At 34.6% G+C, this 19,989-nt stretch overlaps 2 protein-coding genes across 3 annotated transcripts; both read left to right on the top strand.

Moving 5' to 3' along the window:
- The first annotated feature begins 217 nt into the window (after window positions 1–217).
- LOC125051537 (lipase 3-like) lies at window positions 218–1,811 on the top strand. Its single transcript, XM_047651922.1, has one exon. It carries the CDS (start codon window positions 255–257, stop codon window positions 1,791–1,793), a length of 1,539 nt encoding a protein of 512 aa, XP_047507878.1. The 5' UTR covers window positions 218–254; the 3' UTR covers window positions 1,794–1,811.
- Window positions 1,812–1,957: 146 nt separating this feature from the next.
- On the top strand, window positions 1,958–19,958 carry LOC125051543 (small integral membrane protein 20). 2 transcript variants are annotated; one of them, XM_047651930.1, is made up of 4 exons: window positions 1,958–2,659; window positions 19,079–19,281; window positions 19,454–19,510; window positions 19,794–19,958. In XM_047651930.1, the coding sequence occupies exons 2-4, from the start codon at window positions 19,167–19,169 to the stop codon at window positions 19,847–19,849; spliced, it is 228 nt and encodes a 75-aa protein (XP_047507886.1). In that variant the 5' UTR covers window positions 1,958–2,659; window positions 19,079–19,166; the 3' UTR covers window positions 19,850–19,958. The 2 variants fall into 2 exon arrangements, with proteins under 2 accessions (XP_047507886.1, XP_047507887.1); XM_047651931.1 differs by lacking the exon at window positions 1,958–2,659 and having other exon boundaries at window positions 19,068–19,281.
- The last annotated feature ends 31 nt before the right edge of the window (window positions 19,959–19,989 follow it).

Raw genomic sequence — 19,989 nt, 5'->3', positions numbered from 1 at the left:
TACTTGGTATCATTACTTATGGTAACAAAGACGGTAGGTACAGTGTAGTCCAAACTTTGTAATAGATCGTGTTACGTTATTATGACTCATTTAATTTATAAATGTGCTACATATGCAATAAATCTAAATAATAATATATTACTAATAAATCGAAATGTATCCCATTTAAACAAAATAACAAACATGAATCACTTCCCTTGACCTCTGGAATCTATTCTACGATTAACTCCAGAGTCCAGTCTGTTTATAACCGTATGTGCGTGCGCATCTCCGCAATGAAACTCTATGTTGTATTATTTACGTTGTGTATTCTATTACAATACACCGACAGCCGATACGTTGACTGGTTTCCGCAGAATCTAGTCGATAAATTCACAAATAAAACCTCTCAAATCACAAATTATGTTCGCGAAAAGGGACGAAGTTTAAAACAGTTTTATGTCGAAAATGTTAGAAAACGGATCACGTCTTATCTGAACATTAACCAAACCGAGGATGTTACCGATAAGCCAACGCGGATGCGAAGAAAGTTCCATGGTTACCTGGAAGACGCAAGGGCGAATGATAAAAAGGTATTTGACGTTATCGCGCCTGAGAGAATAGAGTACAATTGTAACGATAATGACCCAGGCATTCATATGACAACGCCGCAATTAATTGCTCAACATGGCTACCCTTCCGAATCCCATACGGTTGTTACAACCGATGGATACATATTAACCATCCATCGAATACCGTATTCCAAAAATTCGACCAAGACGAGCCCAAGGAAAACGGTGCTTCTACATCACGGATTGCTGGGGAGTTCCGCTGACTGGATAATTCCTGGTCCAGATAAAGCCCTCCCGTACATTCTCTCTGAAGCCGGCTACGATGTGTGGCTAGCAAATGTCCGCGGAAACACTTATTCGAAAGCTCACGTTAGTCTCAATACAGATACATTCGAATTCTGGAATTTCACATTTCACGAAGTCAGTCAACACGATTTACCGGCGGTTATCGATTACATCATGGACCTGAAAGGATGGGACGCTAAAATAAACTATATCGGTCACTCTATGGGTACAACTGTGCTATTTGCAATGCTGTCAACTAAAACTCATTACAACAAGGTGCTTAGGGCTGGATTTGCCTTGGCCCCCGTCGCCTATATGACGGATATTAAAAGCCCCATTCATCTATTGGCCAAATATAGTGATAATATTGAATATCTCTTCAAACTACTTGGTGCAAATGAATTTTTACCACCCAATGCGGTTCTACGATGGCTATCAAAACACGCATGCGAAATAAACAAGCTGGAAGAAGCGATATGTGAGAACTCTATGTTTGTCATATGTGGGCATGATGAAGGGCAGTTCAACAAAAGCCTTTTACCTCTCATATTGAGTCATGACCCTGCTGGCGCGTCAACGAAAACCTTGGTACATTATGCGCAAGAGATTCGAACAGCTGGACGATTCCAGCAATTTGATTATGGTCCTGATGGAAACTTAAAGCAGTATGGAAGTCCGTCGCCTCCGGAATATCCAATTCATAAAATAACTCTCCCTATCGCCCTAATTAGCTCCCAAAACGATTGGCTCGCTAGTGACGTTGATGTTACTAATTTGTACGTACAACTCGTTAACCCGATAGAGCATTACATAGTGCCTTTAAAGGAATTTAATCATATCGATTTTCTGTGGGCGATAGATGCTAGGAAACTAGTCTATAACAAACTTCTTGAATTATTAGAAGAAGGTGTGAGTAATTCTTCTCCGTATGTAATGCAACAATTATTAGATAAATAACAATAACTAAAAACCAAAGTTTTTATTTTAATTCAATATTTATATGTTGGATTAATTCATACAATTTAACGTTTCATAATCGTAAAATTACGAATTATACCGCCTTTAAAACCAGTTAAGTATTCAATTTATAATGTGTGATACTCGCGTAAAGAAGGCGGAAGTCGCTGAAATTTATAATATTAGAAACACAGCCATAATTGATATTTACATAATATACGAATAATGAAACAACATATAGTTTGTTGTTAAAAAGCAGAACAATTGTAAACAAAAAAATTATGAATCATTGTTGTTTATTCAAATACTGATGAGTTGTATAAACATATCTATGACTCATACTTTTTAATCCATTGAACTTTAAACTTGAAAATAGAAAATAATAACAGTAATAAGTAATGTTGGCTTTCTTTTAAATTTTAGAACTCAGGCCTGGGTTAACATTTTGTAAAAAAAAGCTCGCCCTCTGGTTATTTCTTTTACGCGCATATTTAGGTTAAGCTGATATGTTTAGGAAGTAGTGTTTAAACTTATCGCTTTTTTTACCGACATTTGTGATTGTGTATATTTTAGTTCTGTGGTATGTAAGTCGTAAGATGATAAAAGCAGTGAGTACCACGCAACTTTTGTAAATCGATCTTTAGTTACCTAGTTATAATCCACAGTAATTTTATGATAATCAATACTTATGTTTTAAAAGAAATATTTTTAATTATACTCGTACGATACTAATGTTTACATGCATTCGATTCAAATATGGTGTGCCGCCCGCCAGGAACAGCTGACTTTGACAGCTGACAGTAGTTTCTAGTTATTAAATATTATGTTATATGTGCTATGGTATGTTATGAAAATGTATGTTTAGGGTTTTGGGCGGGAACTCCAAAAAGAGCGCGCGTACATTTTAAGTTTTTATTAATTTTATTTTAAATTTTAGTTATTTTAGCTTAAAATTTAGTGAAAATATCAGAATTTAGAGGTGGTGTCTGTTAGAAATGGAGGGTAACGAGGGGGGCGGGGATAACCCGCCCACCTCAAATAAACGTCCTCGCGTGGAGGATCGTGGTGGTGACTCCAAGGAGGACTCTGGCGTTGGCGGTGGCGGTGAGCGAAAAGACTCCTATTTACCGTTTTTCAAACCTAATTATAAAAGACTTTATCCCGAAAACTCAGTAAATACTGACTTTAAAGTATTTGTTGAATCTACCAATAAGGATAGACTGGGCAACAAGAGCCCCATATACTTAAATCACATTTTTTCAAATGAAATTAAAGGTGTGACGGCAATTCAAAGAGTGAATGCCAGTAAAATTGCAGTTATATTTAAACAATATAATACGGCAAATAACTTTATCAACAATACATCATTTTTAAAAAAATATGACTTGAAAGCTTCCATTCCTGCTGCACAGATAGAAAAGACAGGAATCATAAGATTCGTTCCCACTAACATTTCAAATAAAGAGTTGTACAGTAGGCTAACATCAATTTATGAAATAATAGCAATCAGAAGATTCACGAAAAAAGTAGGTCAGGAATATGTGCCTTTACAAACTGTTAGCATCACATTTCTATCCAATATTCTACCAGACAATATTCAATATGATTTATTCTCTTACAGAGTTTTTGATTATATACCTCCTTTACAGCAATGTTTCAAATGTTTCAAGTTTAACCATTCAGCAAAAATATGTAACGGTAAACAAAAATGTTCAATTTGTGGAGGTGAGCACTTATATAAGGAATGCGACAAGCCAACTGAAATCTGTTGTGTTAATTGCAGCGGACCTCATCTAGCTATTTCAAAAGTATGTCCAATTAAAATGAAGAAAATTATGGAAAAAAAGACTAAAATTACTTATGCAAGTGCTACCTTAACTAAACAAATAAATGACTTTCCACCACTACCAACATCGAAAACACCTGTATATAATAATGTAAATAAATCTGTATATAAATCTGTAAATAAGCCTGTATATAATTCTGTAAATAATCCTGTAAATACACATATAGATAATGTAAATAAACAACAAGACATTAAAAATCAAATTGTCTCTAACAATGATGTACTTATGGCCCTTGTACAGACATTGGTGGAGCTAGGCAATAAGGGTGATAATTCACCTACTACAGTGAAAACAATTAGGGAAATCTTAATTAAAAATCTAAAATAATGGATCTAGGTCCTACACAGTCTAAGCTACGTATTGCTCAATACAACATTCAAAGTGCCAATAGTAAAAGACCCCTGCTCATTCAATTCTTGAAACAACAAAACATTGATATATGCCTACTTAACGAAACATGGTTCAAAGATAACACATTTAAAATACCAGGTTACAATATTTATAATAAAAATTCAAAGAATAGTCATAATGGTGTGGCAATATTAATTAAACCATACCTCAAGTACAATATTATTAACACTAGATTCTATGAGGACATTCAAACTGCCGCTCTGAATCTATCAACAGTAAGCGGTAATTTGACTGTTCTTTGTGTTTACTGTCCACCGACTAGTCGTCATATCAGATTAAATAGATTACATAGTATTATTAATAATCTTCCAAAACCAATATTTGTAAGTGGTGACTTTAATGCTCACCATATAGCATTTGGTTGTTTATCTAGTAAGAGTCGAGGCCACAGTTTATTTAATATTATTGATGACTTAGATTTATGCATTTTGAATGATGGTAGTTTTACAACTGTCAACCAACCCAGACGAAATCCTTCTGCTATTGATGTAAGCTTCATCAGTGCTAGTCTTGCATCTATGTGTGAATGGTATGTACATGACAATGCCATGGGTAGTTATCATTACCCTACAATAACAGAAATATCCTTAACTATTGATAAATATCACATTGGTTCACCAGTAGACAGATTTTTATATAAAAAGGCAGATTGGACTAAATACAACACTCTTTCCAGAACAGTTTTCAATAATTTTATCATAAATTTTGATGACCCAATATTAACTTATAGTGCTTTCTGCTCTTGTTTGGATACATTAAAAACTATGACAATACCTAAACTTTCAAAATCAAACAGTTTCAAAAGTAGATTGCCCACACCCTGGTGGAATGATATTTGTGAACAAAGTGTCATTGCATCTTATAATGCTTTAAAATTATATAGAAGTGTACCATCCATAGAGAATTATATTAACTATAAAAGAAAGGATGCACAGAAAAAAAGAACAATAGCAGAGCAGAAAAAAATTGGTTGGAATAATCTAACTAATACTTTCAGTAGAACAACACCCATTAGTAAGATTTGGAATTTACTTAAAATGTTTAAACGTGTTAAAACTGGCAATAGGTCATGTAGAGATGAATTCATACCAACCTTTTTAGATAACATAACAGATAATAGTAATTTAAGTGAGACTAGTAACCTGAATATTTATTTTAACTTAAACAATGACAATCAAAATTCTAAATTTTTACTTGAACCCTTTACTTGGTCAGAATTTTCAATAAGTTTACAATCTAGACGTAATACAACACCTGGTATGGATGACTACCCTTATCTATTGATTAAAAATTTGGATGAATCAGCTCAAAAAATATTTCTAGACATTCTCAATCTTCTTTGGCTTAACAACTATATTCCACAGGCATGGAAAACACAGTGTGTTATTCCAATACTTAAACCAGACAAAGCACCAGAACTTGCTAGCTCATATAGACCAATATCTTTATCTTCATGTCTTGGCAAAATTTTTGAATCAATGTTAAAAGTCCGTCTTGACTGGTATGTTGAAGCTAATCACATCATTCCCAATGTCCAATATGGCTTTAGACGAGGGCGAAGCTGTGCTGATAGTTTCATCTCTTTAATATCTGATCTGAAACATGGGAAGGAAAATAATTTACATACTGTTTGTATATTCCTTGATGTTCAAGGTGCCTTTGACAGTATAGATCCTGGTATACTCGTGAAAGTTATGTCAGGGCTGGCAATACCGGGACAACTCTGTAAATGGATATATAACTTCTTAAATGAAAGGACAGTGTATGTAAAACACAATAATATATTATATGGTCCAAAATCTGCCTCGAGAGGCACAATGCAAGGTGCTACCTTATCCCCTTTATTGTATAATATTTACACTAGTGAAATTTGCAACTTCTTAGACAATGTAAACAATAATGTAAATATTTTACAATTTGCTGATGACATCGTTTTGTACAGTAGTAACTATAATTTACAAGCAGCAACAGACAGTATTAATGTAGCTTTATCCCAATTGTTTTATTATTATAATGACATTTTACATTTAAAAATTAACCCATCCAAGAGCAATGTTATGATATTCAGCAAGGATACACCAATCTATAATGTTATTTATAATGGTGAAATTATAAACAAGGTAACCAGTAAGAAATTTTTAGGAATAGTAATAGATCAGAAATTAAATTTTGAAACACATATTAAACATATTTCCAAAAATGCTTTAAGAGGTCTTAATATAATGAAATGTCTTGCTGGAGTATCATGGGGTGCAGACCCCAAAATACTATCTTTAATATACAAATCGATTGTCAGAAGTCATTTTGATTATAGCTCCTTAGCTTATTTAAATAGTCCACATGTAAATAAACTTGATTTATTACAGAACAAGGCTTTGAGAATAATATCTGGTGCAATGTGCTCAACTCCCATAAGGGCCATGGAAGTTGAGACAAAAGTTATGCCATTAATATTAAGACGACTCTTACTTGCACACAGGTACTGTCTCAAATTACTATCTTCTAATAATATGCAAATAGTTAAAAAGATTGCACCATACCTAGACATTACTCCTTCTTCATTATTAACTGGAATAACTCTTCTCAATAAATATACACCACCTTTGTCCACAATATATCTAGAAATAAATAATAAGTATAAAAAGACCAGAAAACAGTCCCTTTGGCCATGTTACTTTAGCAGCTATCACTCCATTTCACATCCAGTAAACATTATCTCAAGTACAATTAATAATAATTCTGATATGATGCAATTCTTGTCACAAAATAATAGATATTACACTATATATACTGATGGCAGCAAAGGAAATAATCACGTTCATGCAGCCTTTTATGATTCAAATGCCAAGTTTTCTCAAAGCTTCGTTTTGAATAGATCTTGTTCCATTTTTACTGCAGAGGCTTATGCCGTTTATCAGGCTTTACTGCAAATTAGTGTAATTAATAACTGTAAATACTTTTTAATAATAACGGATTCTTTAAGTCTGATAAAGAGTCTAAGTAATGTTTCTGTAAAATATAAAACCAACTATATTTTGTATATTATAAAAGACCTATTGTTTAAATATCATCTTAAGAATGTAAATATATATTTTATGTGGGTGCCTTCACATAAAGGCATAACCGGCAACGAAAAAGCTGACGAAGCTGCATGTGATGCTATAAACAGTATTGACGTTACAGACTCAGTATCCGTTCCTTTTACTGATTATTTTCTAAATATTAAGGAAAACATTTACACTCTGTGGACAGAAATGTGGAAGAAAGACCAGGAAAACAAGGGAAAGTGGTATGGAAGTATCCAAGATAACATAGAAAAAAAACGCGGGAAACCTTCGAATTTGGCGGGCGCAGCTTTTGTTTGAATTTGTTGTAAAATAATATTTTTAATCAATTAGGTGATCAGAATAGTTCAAACTTGTATATATTTGTAGTTTGTATTATTATTTATATTTTCTTCTACTTTCTTCGAGTTGGGGTAAGCTTTTCGGATTTTTATGAACGAGCCTCCGGACCCGGGGGGCACGGCGCCCCCCGCGGTTGCATTTATCACGATTTCTAACGAATCCGGTATGGATTCTGACTGCTCTTTGGTTTCTAAAAGGAAGCTGAAGCGCAGCCATCTCCACAAAGTTTGTAAACATTGTAACAAAAAAAAACGAAAAAGTAGTACTGAAAGTAGTAAACACTCAGACTGTCAATGTAAAGATGTATTTCCTGAGAGCACTGTTAATTTGCCTGCTATTCCTTGCACTGATACTACTTCAATGCCTGTTCCTCCCACCAGCAATTCTCCTAAAACCCCCACACAAATTGGTAGGGCTAGTTATGATGCCAATGACCATGGCCCGTTTGTGGTACATGTGCAGAAAATACAACGTGATGATAATGATAGTACAACTTTACACCCAGTTGTGTTTGGCAGATTTTTAAAAAATTATCTTTTTAAAAATATTGTAAATGGAAGCTTAAAACGTATTGGTAGAAATAAAATGACACTATCTTTTCATAATTACACAGACGCTAACAGCTTTATCACTTCAAACTGCTTACCTGCTAACAACATGAAGGCTTTTATCCCAACTTTTAATATTACAAGGATGGGTTTAGTTAAGGGAGTCCCAACCGAGTGGTCTCCTGAGGATATTATGGAGAACACTAACATACCCATTGGGTGTGGAGAAATTCTGAAACTCAGGCGACTTAACTATAAAGTCATGGTAAACAACACACCTACATGGAAACCTTCGCAAACAGTTGTGTTTACATTTGATGGACAAGTTTTGCCTAAACGTGTATTTATGTGTTACAACTCTATGCCTGTTAATTTATATATATATCCGACTATTCAATGTTTTAATTGCTGCCGCTTTGGGCACACTAAGGTCCAATGCAGGTCAAAGCCTAGGTGTTACAAGTGTGGTCAGGGCCACACTGGAAATACTTGTAATGTGGAGGAAGACCACGGTTCTTGCTGCTCATGCTCTGGGCTGCACTTTGCTTCAAGCAAAAAGTGCCCAGAGTATGTGAGACAAACCAACATTAAACTATCAATGGCAGAGAATAGCCTGTCCTATGTTGAAGCATCAAAACTACATCCCCTCATATCTAAGTCATTTGCAGATATAGTATCCTCTATCCCAAATAAATCTCTTCCTGGTGGAAATACAGTTTTGCCTGGTTCTGGTACACCACCTCCACGTACACTATCTTACAAAAAAACTTTTTTTACTAAACCTAGAACCCCTCCTCAACAAAGTAAAGGTTACGATCATGTTGCACATGAGTCTCTTGTAAGAGACTATAATATGCCAGAGCCATCTAATGGTTGTGCATATCCATCATCCTCTAATGTAAACTCACAGACAATAGCAGAGCTAATTACTACATTAATCAAATTACTTTCACAACCCAATTTATCTATACCGTCCCACGCTGCTAATTTAATTCATACCTACACTCATATTAATAATGGCCAACATGGACAGGCTAGTTCAATGGAACTGCCGCAGTATAATTAACAAAAAACATGAAATTATACATATTATAAATACTTTTAATCCTTTTATTTTTTCTCTATCTGAAACCTGGTTAAAGCCAGATCATGTATTTAAAATCCCTGGTTATTTATGCTTAAGAGAAGACAGGGCTGATGGGTATGGTGGTGTATGCCTGCTCATCAGAAAATCTAGCACCTTTTCTTCCTTCCCTCTTCCTTCACATAGTGACAGCTTTTCTATTATTGCAGCTATTGTTGATGATATCTGTTTTGTCTCTATCTATGTCCCTCACCCCTCCTTGCAAATTTTCAATGAAATTAAAAACTTAATTTCAGTGCTTCCTCAGCCTTTCATGATTCTGGGTGATTTTAACTCTCATCACACATCTTGGGGTAGCTCGGTTTCTAATAGTTATGGGTATGCATTATTGGATATCTTAGACATGTATAACCTGTGCATTTTAAACTCGGGTTCTCCTACTCGCCTCACAAAACCTGGTGAAGCAATTAGTGCCATTGACCTGTCCATTTGTACTCCCAATTTAGCATCTTCTCTATCTTGGTCTACTTTGTGTTCATCTTACAATAGTGATCATTATCCAATAATCATTTCATTTCCCTGTAAAAAAAATAGTAACATGTGTATTCATAACTCTCGCCTCAAACACAAAATCATTGACTCTAAATGGAGTCAATACACTTTATTAGTAGAAGAGAAAATTAATACTTGCTCAGAAATTAATGTCACAGATAGTAATTATTTCAAATCTGTTTTATTAGAATCGGCTGATAATGTTTTTCCAAAGAAAAAGCCGCGTAGTAATAAGTTGCCATCTCCACCATGGTGGGATGAAGAGTGTACCACAAGTATTAAAAAACGCAAGGCAGCTGAGCATAATTATCGCAATGATATGTCTATGGAAAACTACGAGACCTTAATGAATGTGATGAAAGAAGTTAAAAAGCTATTTAAAAAAAAGAAATCTGAGGGGTGGAGGAAATATTGTAGCACCTTATCACCTGGAACACATTCAACTGTCATTTGGCGAAATATCAAAAGATTTAGGTCAGCTGTCAATCCTTCTAACACGTCGTTACTTCCTATAGAGTTAGCTGATCAATTCCTTGATCGCTTGGCTCCTCCTTCTGCTCCACTTAGAGATTTTATCCACTCTTCTAAACAAAATAACTCTGATGCCGCCTCTTCCTCTCTAAATCTACCTTTCACGTTAGTGGAATTAAAAGGTGTATTAAATTACGTCAGTGACAGTGCACCTGGGGAAGATGGGATCCCATATTCATTTCTGTCTCACCTTGGTGAAAAGGGATTAAATTTCTTTTTAAATTTAATAAATAAAGTTCTATTGACAAATGACATACCGCCATCTTGGCGAAGTCAAATAATGCTGCCATTTTTAAAACCGTCTAAGGTACGATCTGATATTAAATCATATCGTCCGATTGTCTTGTCATCGGTGATAACAAAAGTTGTTGAACATTTAATTAAAAATCGGCTTGAATGGTATATAGAAAATAACGAATATCTGTCCCCAACTCAGTTTGGATTTCGAAAAGGTAAAAGTGTATGTGACAGTTTAGGCATATTAGTTACGGACATTCGTAATGCTTTCACAGATAAAAAGTCAGTAGTCGCTGCTTTCTTGGATATTAATTCGGCTTATGATAACGTTTTGTTACATATTCTTAAAAGTAAATTAAATAAATTAAAGGTTCCTTATTTTTTAACTAATTTCATTGTAAATCTTCTTTCGGAGAGGAAAATTATTTTAGATGTTGGCGGCCCTTATATGCCTAGTAGGCTGGTATGGAGGGGCTTGCCACAAGGGTCTGTTCTGAGCCCTTTATTGTACAATATTTATACATATGACCTAGAAGATTCAATTGGAGATTCAGTTAGTTTATTACAATATGCCGATGACTTAGTTATTTATGCCTCTGATATGTGTGTAAGTATTGCTGAACAACATGTTTCCTCCTCTTTATCTTTGCTAAAATCCTGGATGGATGCAAATGGCCTAGATCTGTCTCCCTCAAAAAGTTCCGTTGTACTTTTCACTAAATCCCGAACTCCTCCCTCACCTACTATAACATATGATCGTCATATATTACCCGTTTATAATCAAGTAAAGTTCTTAGGAGTTATACTCGATTCTAAACTAACAGGTCAACCACACTGCGAATTTGTAGTTGGTAAATGTGAGCGACACTTGAACATGCTGAGATGTCTCAGTGGAGTTTGGTGGGGTGCTCACCCAGCCACATTGAGGTTGGTGTATAATGCTATTATTAGAAGTGTACTGGATTTTGGTACCTTTTTCTTAGATCCAGGTAATGTAGCTGGCTTTAGAAAACTAGACCTCATACAGTCTAGGGCTTTAAGGATTGTTTCTGGTGCCATGAAATCAAGCCCTATTAATGCTTTGCAAATAGAATGTTGTGACCCTCCATTAAACTTAAGACGTCAATATCTGTCAGATAGATTCATTTTTAGAATTGTCCAGTTCCATCATCCCCTCATCTCCAAACTGGAGTCTCTTTCTCTAAAATTACCCTCTTCACATAAACCTATACCTTGTCTATTAAAAAGCTTCCTGAAATTCAAACAATTACAAGCCCCAACTCATTCCTTTAATGTACTTCCTCTATTTAGCTCTTCTTATGATTCTCTTCTTCTTTCTCCAGAGATTTGCTTTTCTCTTGGCATTGAAAAATCTGATATTAATGCCAATGCAATTTTTAATTGCAATGTCAATAACAAATGGCCTAACTGGCATCAAATGTACACAGATTCATCTAAACACTCCAATGGGTGTGTTGGTGTTGGAGTGTTTCACAAACAATACAACATAGTTCAGAAAATTAAATTACCTCCGGAATCATCGGTCTTTACCGGTGAATGTTTTGGACTACTAAAAGCTCTTGAATATGTGTTGTGTTTCAAACTCAAAAAAACCGTTATATTTACCGATTCCTTAAGTGCTTTACAGAGCTTAGCAAAATTTTCACTAAAACTTAACCCATTTTTTCATGTAATATTTGAATGTAAGAGAAAGCTGTTGCACTGCCAATTACACAACTATTTAGTTTCATTCTGTTGGATACCTAGTCACTGTGGTATCTCTGGAAATGTAAAAGCTGACAGTTTGGCTAACAGTGCTACTGAGACCGGTGACGTACACCCGTACAAGATTTTTGGCCATGATCTTGCTGCTTTGCCCGGCATATATCTCCACAAATCGTGGAATATGTGTTGGGAAGAGAAAGGCCGGATTAAGGGTCGTTTATTGTATGCTATACAGTCTTCCGTTCCCAGGAAGCCATGGTTTGCCAAATTGTCGCTTGGTAAAACCACCACTTCTACTATAATCCGTATGCGTCTGGGACATAACAGCCTTCCAGTTCATTTGCACAAACTTGGTATCGTAACTAGTACCGCCTGTGAGTGTGGCGAGAGCTATTCTGACCTGAATCATGTTTTCTTTTCTTGTCCTAAATATGACCATTCTTCCTTATACACTTCTTTAGTATCTCTCTCTGTTCCCCTTCCTACCAATATTTCTTTACTTCTTCGAGATTTAAATCCCCTTGTATATAGTATTATAAGTATATTTATTGTAAATAATAACATTAAACTATAATTTTGATTAATTTTTCCCCTTATGTAACTATTCTGATTTTGTTGTAAATTTAATGCGTTTTCAATCATCTATGTTATGTCGCGATTAGTTTCCTTCGTTTTTTATTATTCATAAACTGTAAATAATTAAAACAGCGACTTATAAAAATCTTATACCTACTTGACACTGGCTAATGCACAAACCGTGCCAGAGCCATAAAGGAAAAAAAAAAAAAAAAAAAAAGATAACATACCTGTTAAACCATGGTATGGAAGCGCGGGAAATACGATCGTAGACTGACGCGTTTTTCGATTTAATTAAATTTTATTTTATTTCTAGGGTTTGGATCAGTAGTCTAGTGTAGTTAATGTATATATATTTGTTATTTCTTAGTTTTATTTAATAGTGTATTAAAGAGAAGATTTATTGGTAAGTTATTTTAATATACTTTTGCTCCTTATGGAGCCGCCTGATGACCCTGGGGGCGGAGAAGTCCCTGGGGTGGGCTGTATAGTAACAATTTCAAATGATGAGTCTGGAATGGAAACAGATGGATCTATAAAGTCTAGCAGTGGTGCTCGAAAACGGAGAGCCACTGTGCATAAACATTGCACCCACTGTAATAAAAAGAGACGTAGTCGGAAACATGAGGGCAAGGAAATCAAACCAAACGAATGTCATTGCATTCCTTTAACCAATACCCAAATTAGCACTGCTCCCTTGTTCAATGAGTCACAATCCAACCAGTCACAACTTAATTCCTCTAATGAATATAAAAAGCCAGAATCAGTAGCACGTTTAAGATACCAGCCGAGTGATGCAGCACCATATGTTGTTCACATACAAAGAGTACAGCAAACTCCAAATGATAGCGTTTCAGTCCACCCAATTGCTTTTGGTCGTTTCTTAAAAAGAAATTCTATACACAATATTGTTAACGGAAGCTTAAAACGAATTGGTCGTAATAGACTGTCTCTGTCTTTTAATAATTACCAGGACGCAAATTCTTTCCTAAATAACTCTGCTTTACAATCAGTTGAGTATAAGGTTTTTATCCCAACATTTACTGTTACCCGTATGGGTGTTGTAAGAGGCATACCTGCTGAGTGGTCAGATGAAGAAGTTACGGAAAATATTAATTTACCTGTTGGATGCGGTCCAATTTTAAAAATAAGAAGAATGAGACGGCGTATCATTACTAGTAATGGCAGTGAGTTTAAGCCTACTGAAACTGTGGTTCTTACATTTGATGGACAAATACTACCTAAGCGAATTTTTATTTGCTACACTTCCCTCCCAGTTGATCTTTACATTTTCCCCACAATACAGTGCTACAATTGTTGCAGATTTGGTCATGTTAAATCATTATGTAGATCAAAACCAAAGTGTTTCAAGTGTGGCCAAGACCATTCGGCTGATCAGTGCTCTATCCTAGAGGAAGATGCATACTGTTGTTTATGTCAAGGTTCCCATTTTGCCACAAGTAAAAGATGTTTAGAATTTGATCGCCAAAAAGCCATCAAAGAATCTATGGCCAAGAGCTGTATTTCGTACGCTGAAGCATCTAAAATTCATGCACCTATCTCAAAAATATCTTATGCTGATGCTTTACTTTCTTCTTCCAATGTAGGTGCTTCTACAATTTCTACTCCTCAAATTGAACAGTCTCATAAACAGTCTTTGAGTAACTCTTACAAAAAGACTTTTTTTCTTAAACCAAAATCTATTCCTAAACTATCCAAAGGTTATGACAGAAATACACAACAACAATTAATTAAAGATTATGATATGCCCTCACCCAGAAATGGTTGTGGATTAAACACAAACAACAATAATGATTTGACATTACAATCAATTGCAGACCTAATAAAAATTCTCATTAACACTTTATCACAGTCTAATATTCTTTCACCGTCCAACGCTGCTCCTTTAATTGACACTATTGCTAGCTTCCCAAATTATATTAATAATGGACAAGCAAGCCAAAGCTCTACAGTGGAACTGTAGAAGTGCTTCGTCTAAGAAAAGTGATATTATTTATCTTATAAATAAATATAAACCTTTTATCTTCGCTCTACAGGAAACCTGGTTAAAACCAGGTGCTCCTTGTAGGTACTCAGGCTATGCCTGTCTCCGTGAGGATCGTATTGACGGGTATGGCGGAGTTGCCTTACTAGTCAAACATCATCTTCCTTTTTCTCACTTTCCTATTCCTTCTCATAGTAATGATTTTTCAATTATTGCTGCTATTGTTAATAATATCTGCTATGTTTCAATATATATTCCTCATCCTAGTTCTTCTATCTTTGTTGAAATTGACTCTATCATTTCTACTCTTCCTAAGCCTTTTATCTTATTAGGCGACTTTAACAGTCAACATAATTCTTGGGGCAGTTCAACAACCAATACATACGGAGTTTCATTGATGGAATTGTTAAACTCTCATAATCTTTGCTTTCTTAATGATGGTTCTGTGACCCGGCGGACCTCTCCCAATGAAGGCTCAAGTGTCCCTGATTTAAGCATTTGTACTCCTAGTTTAGCTTCCACTATTTCATGGTCTACACTTTCTTCTTCATATGGTAGTGACCACTTCCCTTTACTTCTTAGATTTCCTTTTCACATTAATTTTACATTTAGACATTCACCTAGATTAAAACATCGACTTAATAATGCTGATTGGGATACCTTTAAATCCAGTATAGAACAAAAGATGACTTCCCTTCCTAATATCTCACATGGTTCAGAATCAATTTGTGCTGATGCATTAACTAAATTATTTATAGAAGTAGCAGACAAAACCTTTCCGCTTAAAAATGGTGCTCTGGGCTTTATTCCATCTCCACCTTGGTGGGATCAAGAATGTTCAGATGCAATTAAAAAAAGAAAACAAGTTGAGCTCCAATATTGTGAGAATTGTACATCTGAAAATTTTGATCTGGTTACAGATTCTTTCAAGGCCACTAGTTTATTATTCAAAAAGAAAAAAGCAGATAGCTGGAAATCTTTTTGTCTCTCCATCTCCCCTAATGTCCGTCCTTCTGTGGTATGGCGTAATATTAGAAGATTCAGGTGTGCATTTACTGAAACTTTTGGTTCTCTCCCCGATTCATTAACAAATCAATTCCTCGATAGACTTGCTCCTACTACAGTTCCTGAAACAATAATTATGCCTCTGATGCCATTGAACCCCTCTGGTCTCAATAGTCCATTTTCTATGTATGAAATTAAAGGAATACTATCTTCAGTTATAGACTCTGCTCCTGGTGACGATGGAATCCCATATTCCTTCATCTCTCATTTAGGTGACCAAACTCTTGAATATTTCCTGAAATTGATAAATACACTTATGTTAACCGGTTCTATCCCTCCACGCTGGAAAAACCAGATCATTATACCAATTCTGAAATCTAATAAAAATCCCTCTAACGCAAATTCATATCGTCCTATTGCATTATCCTCGGTCTTGATAAAACTCTGTGAACATTTAGTGAAAACTCGTCTTGAATGGTTTGTAGAAAGCAATAAATTACTTTGTGACAGTCAATTTGGTTTCCGTCGAGGGAAGAGTACGATGGACAGTATTGCCATCTTTATAACTGACATTTTTTTAGCATTTTCAAGGAACGATTCTGTTGTTGCCACATTTTTAGATGTACAATCCGCTTATGACAATGTAGTGTTGTCAGTTCTTCATAAAAAGCTACAGTATTTGAATGTACCTGTAATGTTATCAAATTTTATCATAAATACTTTATACGAAAGACACATCACTCTAATTTCACAAGACTCTACTGTTGTAACCAGAACCTTATGGAGAGGTCTTCCTCAAGGATCAGTCTTAAGTCCCATCTTATATAATATTTATACCCATGATTTGAAAGCTTCTTTGGATAATCGGATTTGTATTCTCCAGTATGCTGATGACCTTTTAATTTATTCCATTCATCAATCACCGGCCATTGCTTGCTCAGTACTGTCTCATTCTCTTAATTTATTAAAAACTTGGCTTGATACTAATGGCCTTGAAATATCCCCCACTAAAAGTGTTGCCATGCTTTTTTCTAGAATGCGTCTCCCTCCTCCAATCAACGTGTATTTTGATAATAATATTATCCCTGTTAAAAACTCTGTGAAGTTCCTTGGTGTGTTTTTAGATTCTAAGCTCTCTGGTGCAAATCATTGTGACTACATTTTTAATAGGTGTGAGCGAAACCTGAACATTCTTAGATGTTTATCCGGTGTATGGTGGGGTGCCCATCCCTTTTGTATGAAACTCATGTACAATGCTTTAATCCGAAGTATTTTAGACTATGGTACCTTTTTATTATCTCCTGGAAATGCAACCCGTTTAAAAAAAATAGATAATATACAGTCTAAGGCATTAAGATTAATCACAGGAGCTATGAAAACTAGTCCAATTAATGCTTTACAAGTAGAATGTGTTGAAGCCCCATTACATCTTAGACGACAATATTTATCTGATAAATTCATATTTCGCTCCCTTCAATATGCCAACCATCCTCTCCGTTCTAAGCTTCAAGAACTATCTCAATTGTTGACATCTTCCAAGTACTGGTCAAATAAATCTTCACCTTGTCTCATCGTCAGCTTCAATAAATTTATCAATATTCAAGCTCCAACTCATACCTTACCAACTTACCCTTTATTTGGAACCAACTTTGAATCTCTAATTATTTCTCCAGACATTAGATTCAATATTGGTATAAACAAGGGCGATTCCCACGCAAGGATTACTTTTAATTATTTCTGTGAACAACACTGCCATGAGTACAATTACATATTTACAGATGCCTCTAAACACGGTTCGTCTGGTAATGTAGGCATAGGAGTATTTCACTTACAAAGTAAAACTACAATAAAAATAAAGTTTCCTCCAGAGTCCTCAATCTTCACAGGGGAATGTTACGGTATATTTAAAGCTTTAAAATTAGTTTTGAGTAAGAAACTTAAGAAATCCATCATATTCACAGATTCACTTAGTGCTCTTCAAGCTCTCCAAAAATATCCATTAAAAAACAAATTAATTTTTCCTATCATTATTGAGATTAGGAGTTTGTTGTATGAATGTGAGCAATTGGGGTTGTCTGTGTCATTTGGTTGGATACCTGGACATTCTGGTATTTTTGGTAACGACATAGCAGACCAACTAGCAAATGAAGCTGTTAAGGATGGCGATTCTAACTCGTATAAAAATTATTATCATGATTTGGCCTCACTTCCTGCTTCTTTTCTTCGACAATCTTGGACTGACCTTTGGATTCAGACCAGTTTAATTAAGGGTAAATATTTTTCATGTATACAGCCCACAATACCACTAAAGCCATGGTTTTTTAAAATGAAATTTAATAAAAAGGAAACATCGTCTCTCATTCGTATGAGATTGGGCCATGTGTGTACCCCAGCCCACCTTTCCAGATTTCATATCATTGATAGTGAAATGTGTGAGTGTGGGCTGAATATTGGTGATTTAAACCATATCATTCTGTCCTGTCCCCGGTATAACCACTCCATGTTATTCGATCATTCTCATCCTTCTTCTAGTATCCCGTTACCTACATCTGTTCCTGTTCTGCTTTCATCTTTAAATAATAATATATATAAAAAGTTATGTTTATTTCTTACTGTAAATAATATAAAATTATAAATACATATGTATACAAATCGTATTTTGTATGATATATATTTTATTAATTACTGTTCCTTTCCATAATGTAGTATTTTGTATTAGAGATAGTTTTATATCCTGCTGATCCTATCCTTTATCGATGTAATGTTCATTCGGTGTAAAATTATTTTTCTTTACTATTCCGTTTTCCTTACCTTTGTCTGTGGCAATACGCTCTGCGTGAGGCTATTAAAAAAAAAAAAAAAAAAAAAAAAAAAAAAAACCATGGTATGACAAATTAAAATCTAGTGAAAGTAGAGATTTCATTACAACAATAAACAGATTGAGATTTGGTCATAATATTGCGCCGTCACACCTAGCAAGACTTGGGATTGTTTCAAACAATCAATGTAATCATTGTCAAGCAGAAGAAGGAACGATCCACCACATTATTTTTGATTGCCAAAGTTTTCTCATTCAAAGACTTGTGCTGGCTAGTGAACTTAGTGTTACCAATGCATATAAGTGTGTTTCTTCCTCCCGCCCGCCGCTCCTCAACGTTTTACTAAAAGATCCAACATCCTATAAACCTATTTATAATTACATAAAAAATACAATTCAAACAATTTAAGTGATGAAATTTAGTGAAGTGAAGTTAGTGTCGCCAAATTATATGAACATACATATTCCAAATAAGTCATGACTTAAAGGTCTTTGTTACCAGGTCATAAAATTAAAAAAAAAAAAAATGTATGTTTAGGTTAGAAAATATAACGTTGAAGTGCAAATATTAGAACTTTGTTATATTTACTCAAAACCTTATTCACTAAACTGAGGAAATAAAATGAAATGGCGTTTAATAAAGGTTGGCGTTACGCAGCATTTTTAGGTGGCTTCATTGGATTCATTGGACTTACATTGTACCCTATAGCCGTGAGCCCTATGATGGACTCTTCCAAATACAGTAAGTTTTTTAAATGTCCAATACCGAATTACTTCTTTCATCAATATCAAAAAGGCTAAAACAACACATACCTATGACGTAATATCATTCGTTGTCGTTTGAAAATTATTGTTACCTACTTATGAAGCTCTCTGAATGATGAATGCTTAAAACTTGCTCACTTTATTTATAGAAGAAATCCAAAAGGAGACGCGCAAGAATATAAGGCAGGAGGATATACAGCCAGGCAGTAAGTTATTTAAATATACTACTACTTTTTTATTGTTAATAGTAGTAGTTGAGATTTTTCATTACAAACATACCAACACTTTCTTTATGATACTATAAATTTTTTTACCAAATTATTACATAAAAATAAAATAAACAATCATGCATGTGGCTGTGAAAGCCCAATAAATTAATTTGAATAAGAATAAAACAATATTGTATATTTTCATATGTTCAAGTTAATAAAATATATTAGCCACAGTGTTATAAAAACTTGTGAGAGTAATAATTATACATATTTTCAGATATGAAAGTTTGGACAGATCCATTTGATCGAAAGAAACCAGAAACCACAAAATGAGTAACACTTTGTATATATACTTGTAAATATTATGTAATTTAGTTAGAACAAATAGAAATATGTACTAATATTATCTTCTCTTATAAAAATAATAAGACTTGTTACTTAACATGAAAAGTTATATATAATTATTAGAATTA

This window comes from Pieris napi, chromosome 8, assembly GCF_905475465.1.
Source record: "Pieris napi chromosome 8, ilPieNapi1.2, whole genome shotgun sequence".
NCBI classification, from domain to species: domain Eukaryota; kingdom Metazoa; phylum Arthropoda; class Insecta; order Lepidoptera; family Pieridae; genus Pieris; species Pieris napi.
Note: the sequence above shows the minus strand (reverse complement) of the source record. Positions and strands in the feature narration are given on the sequence as shown.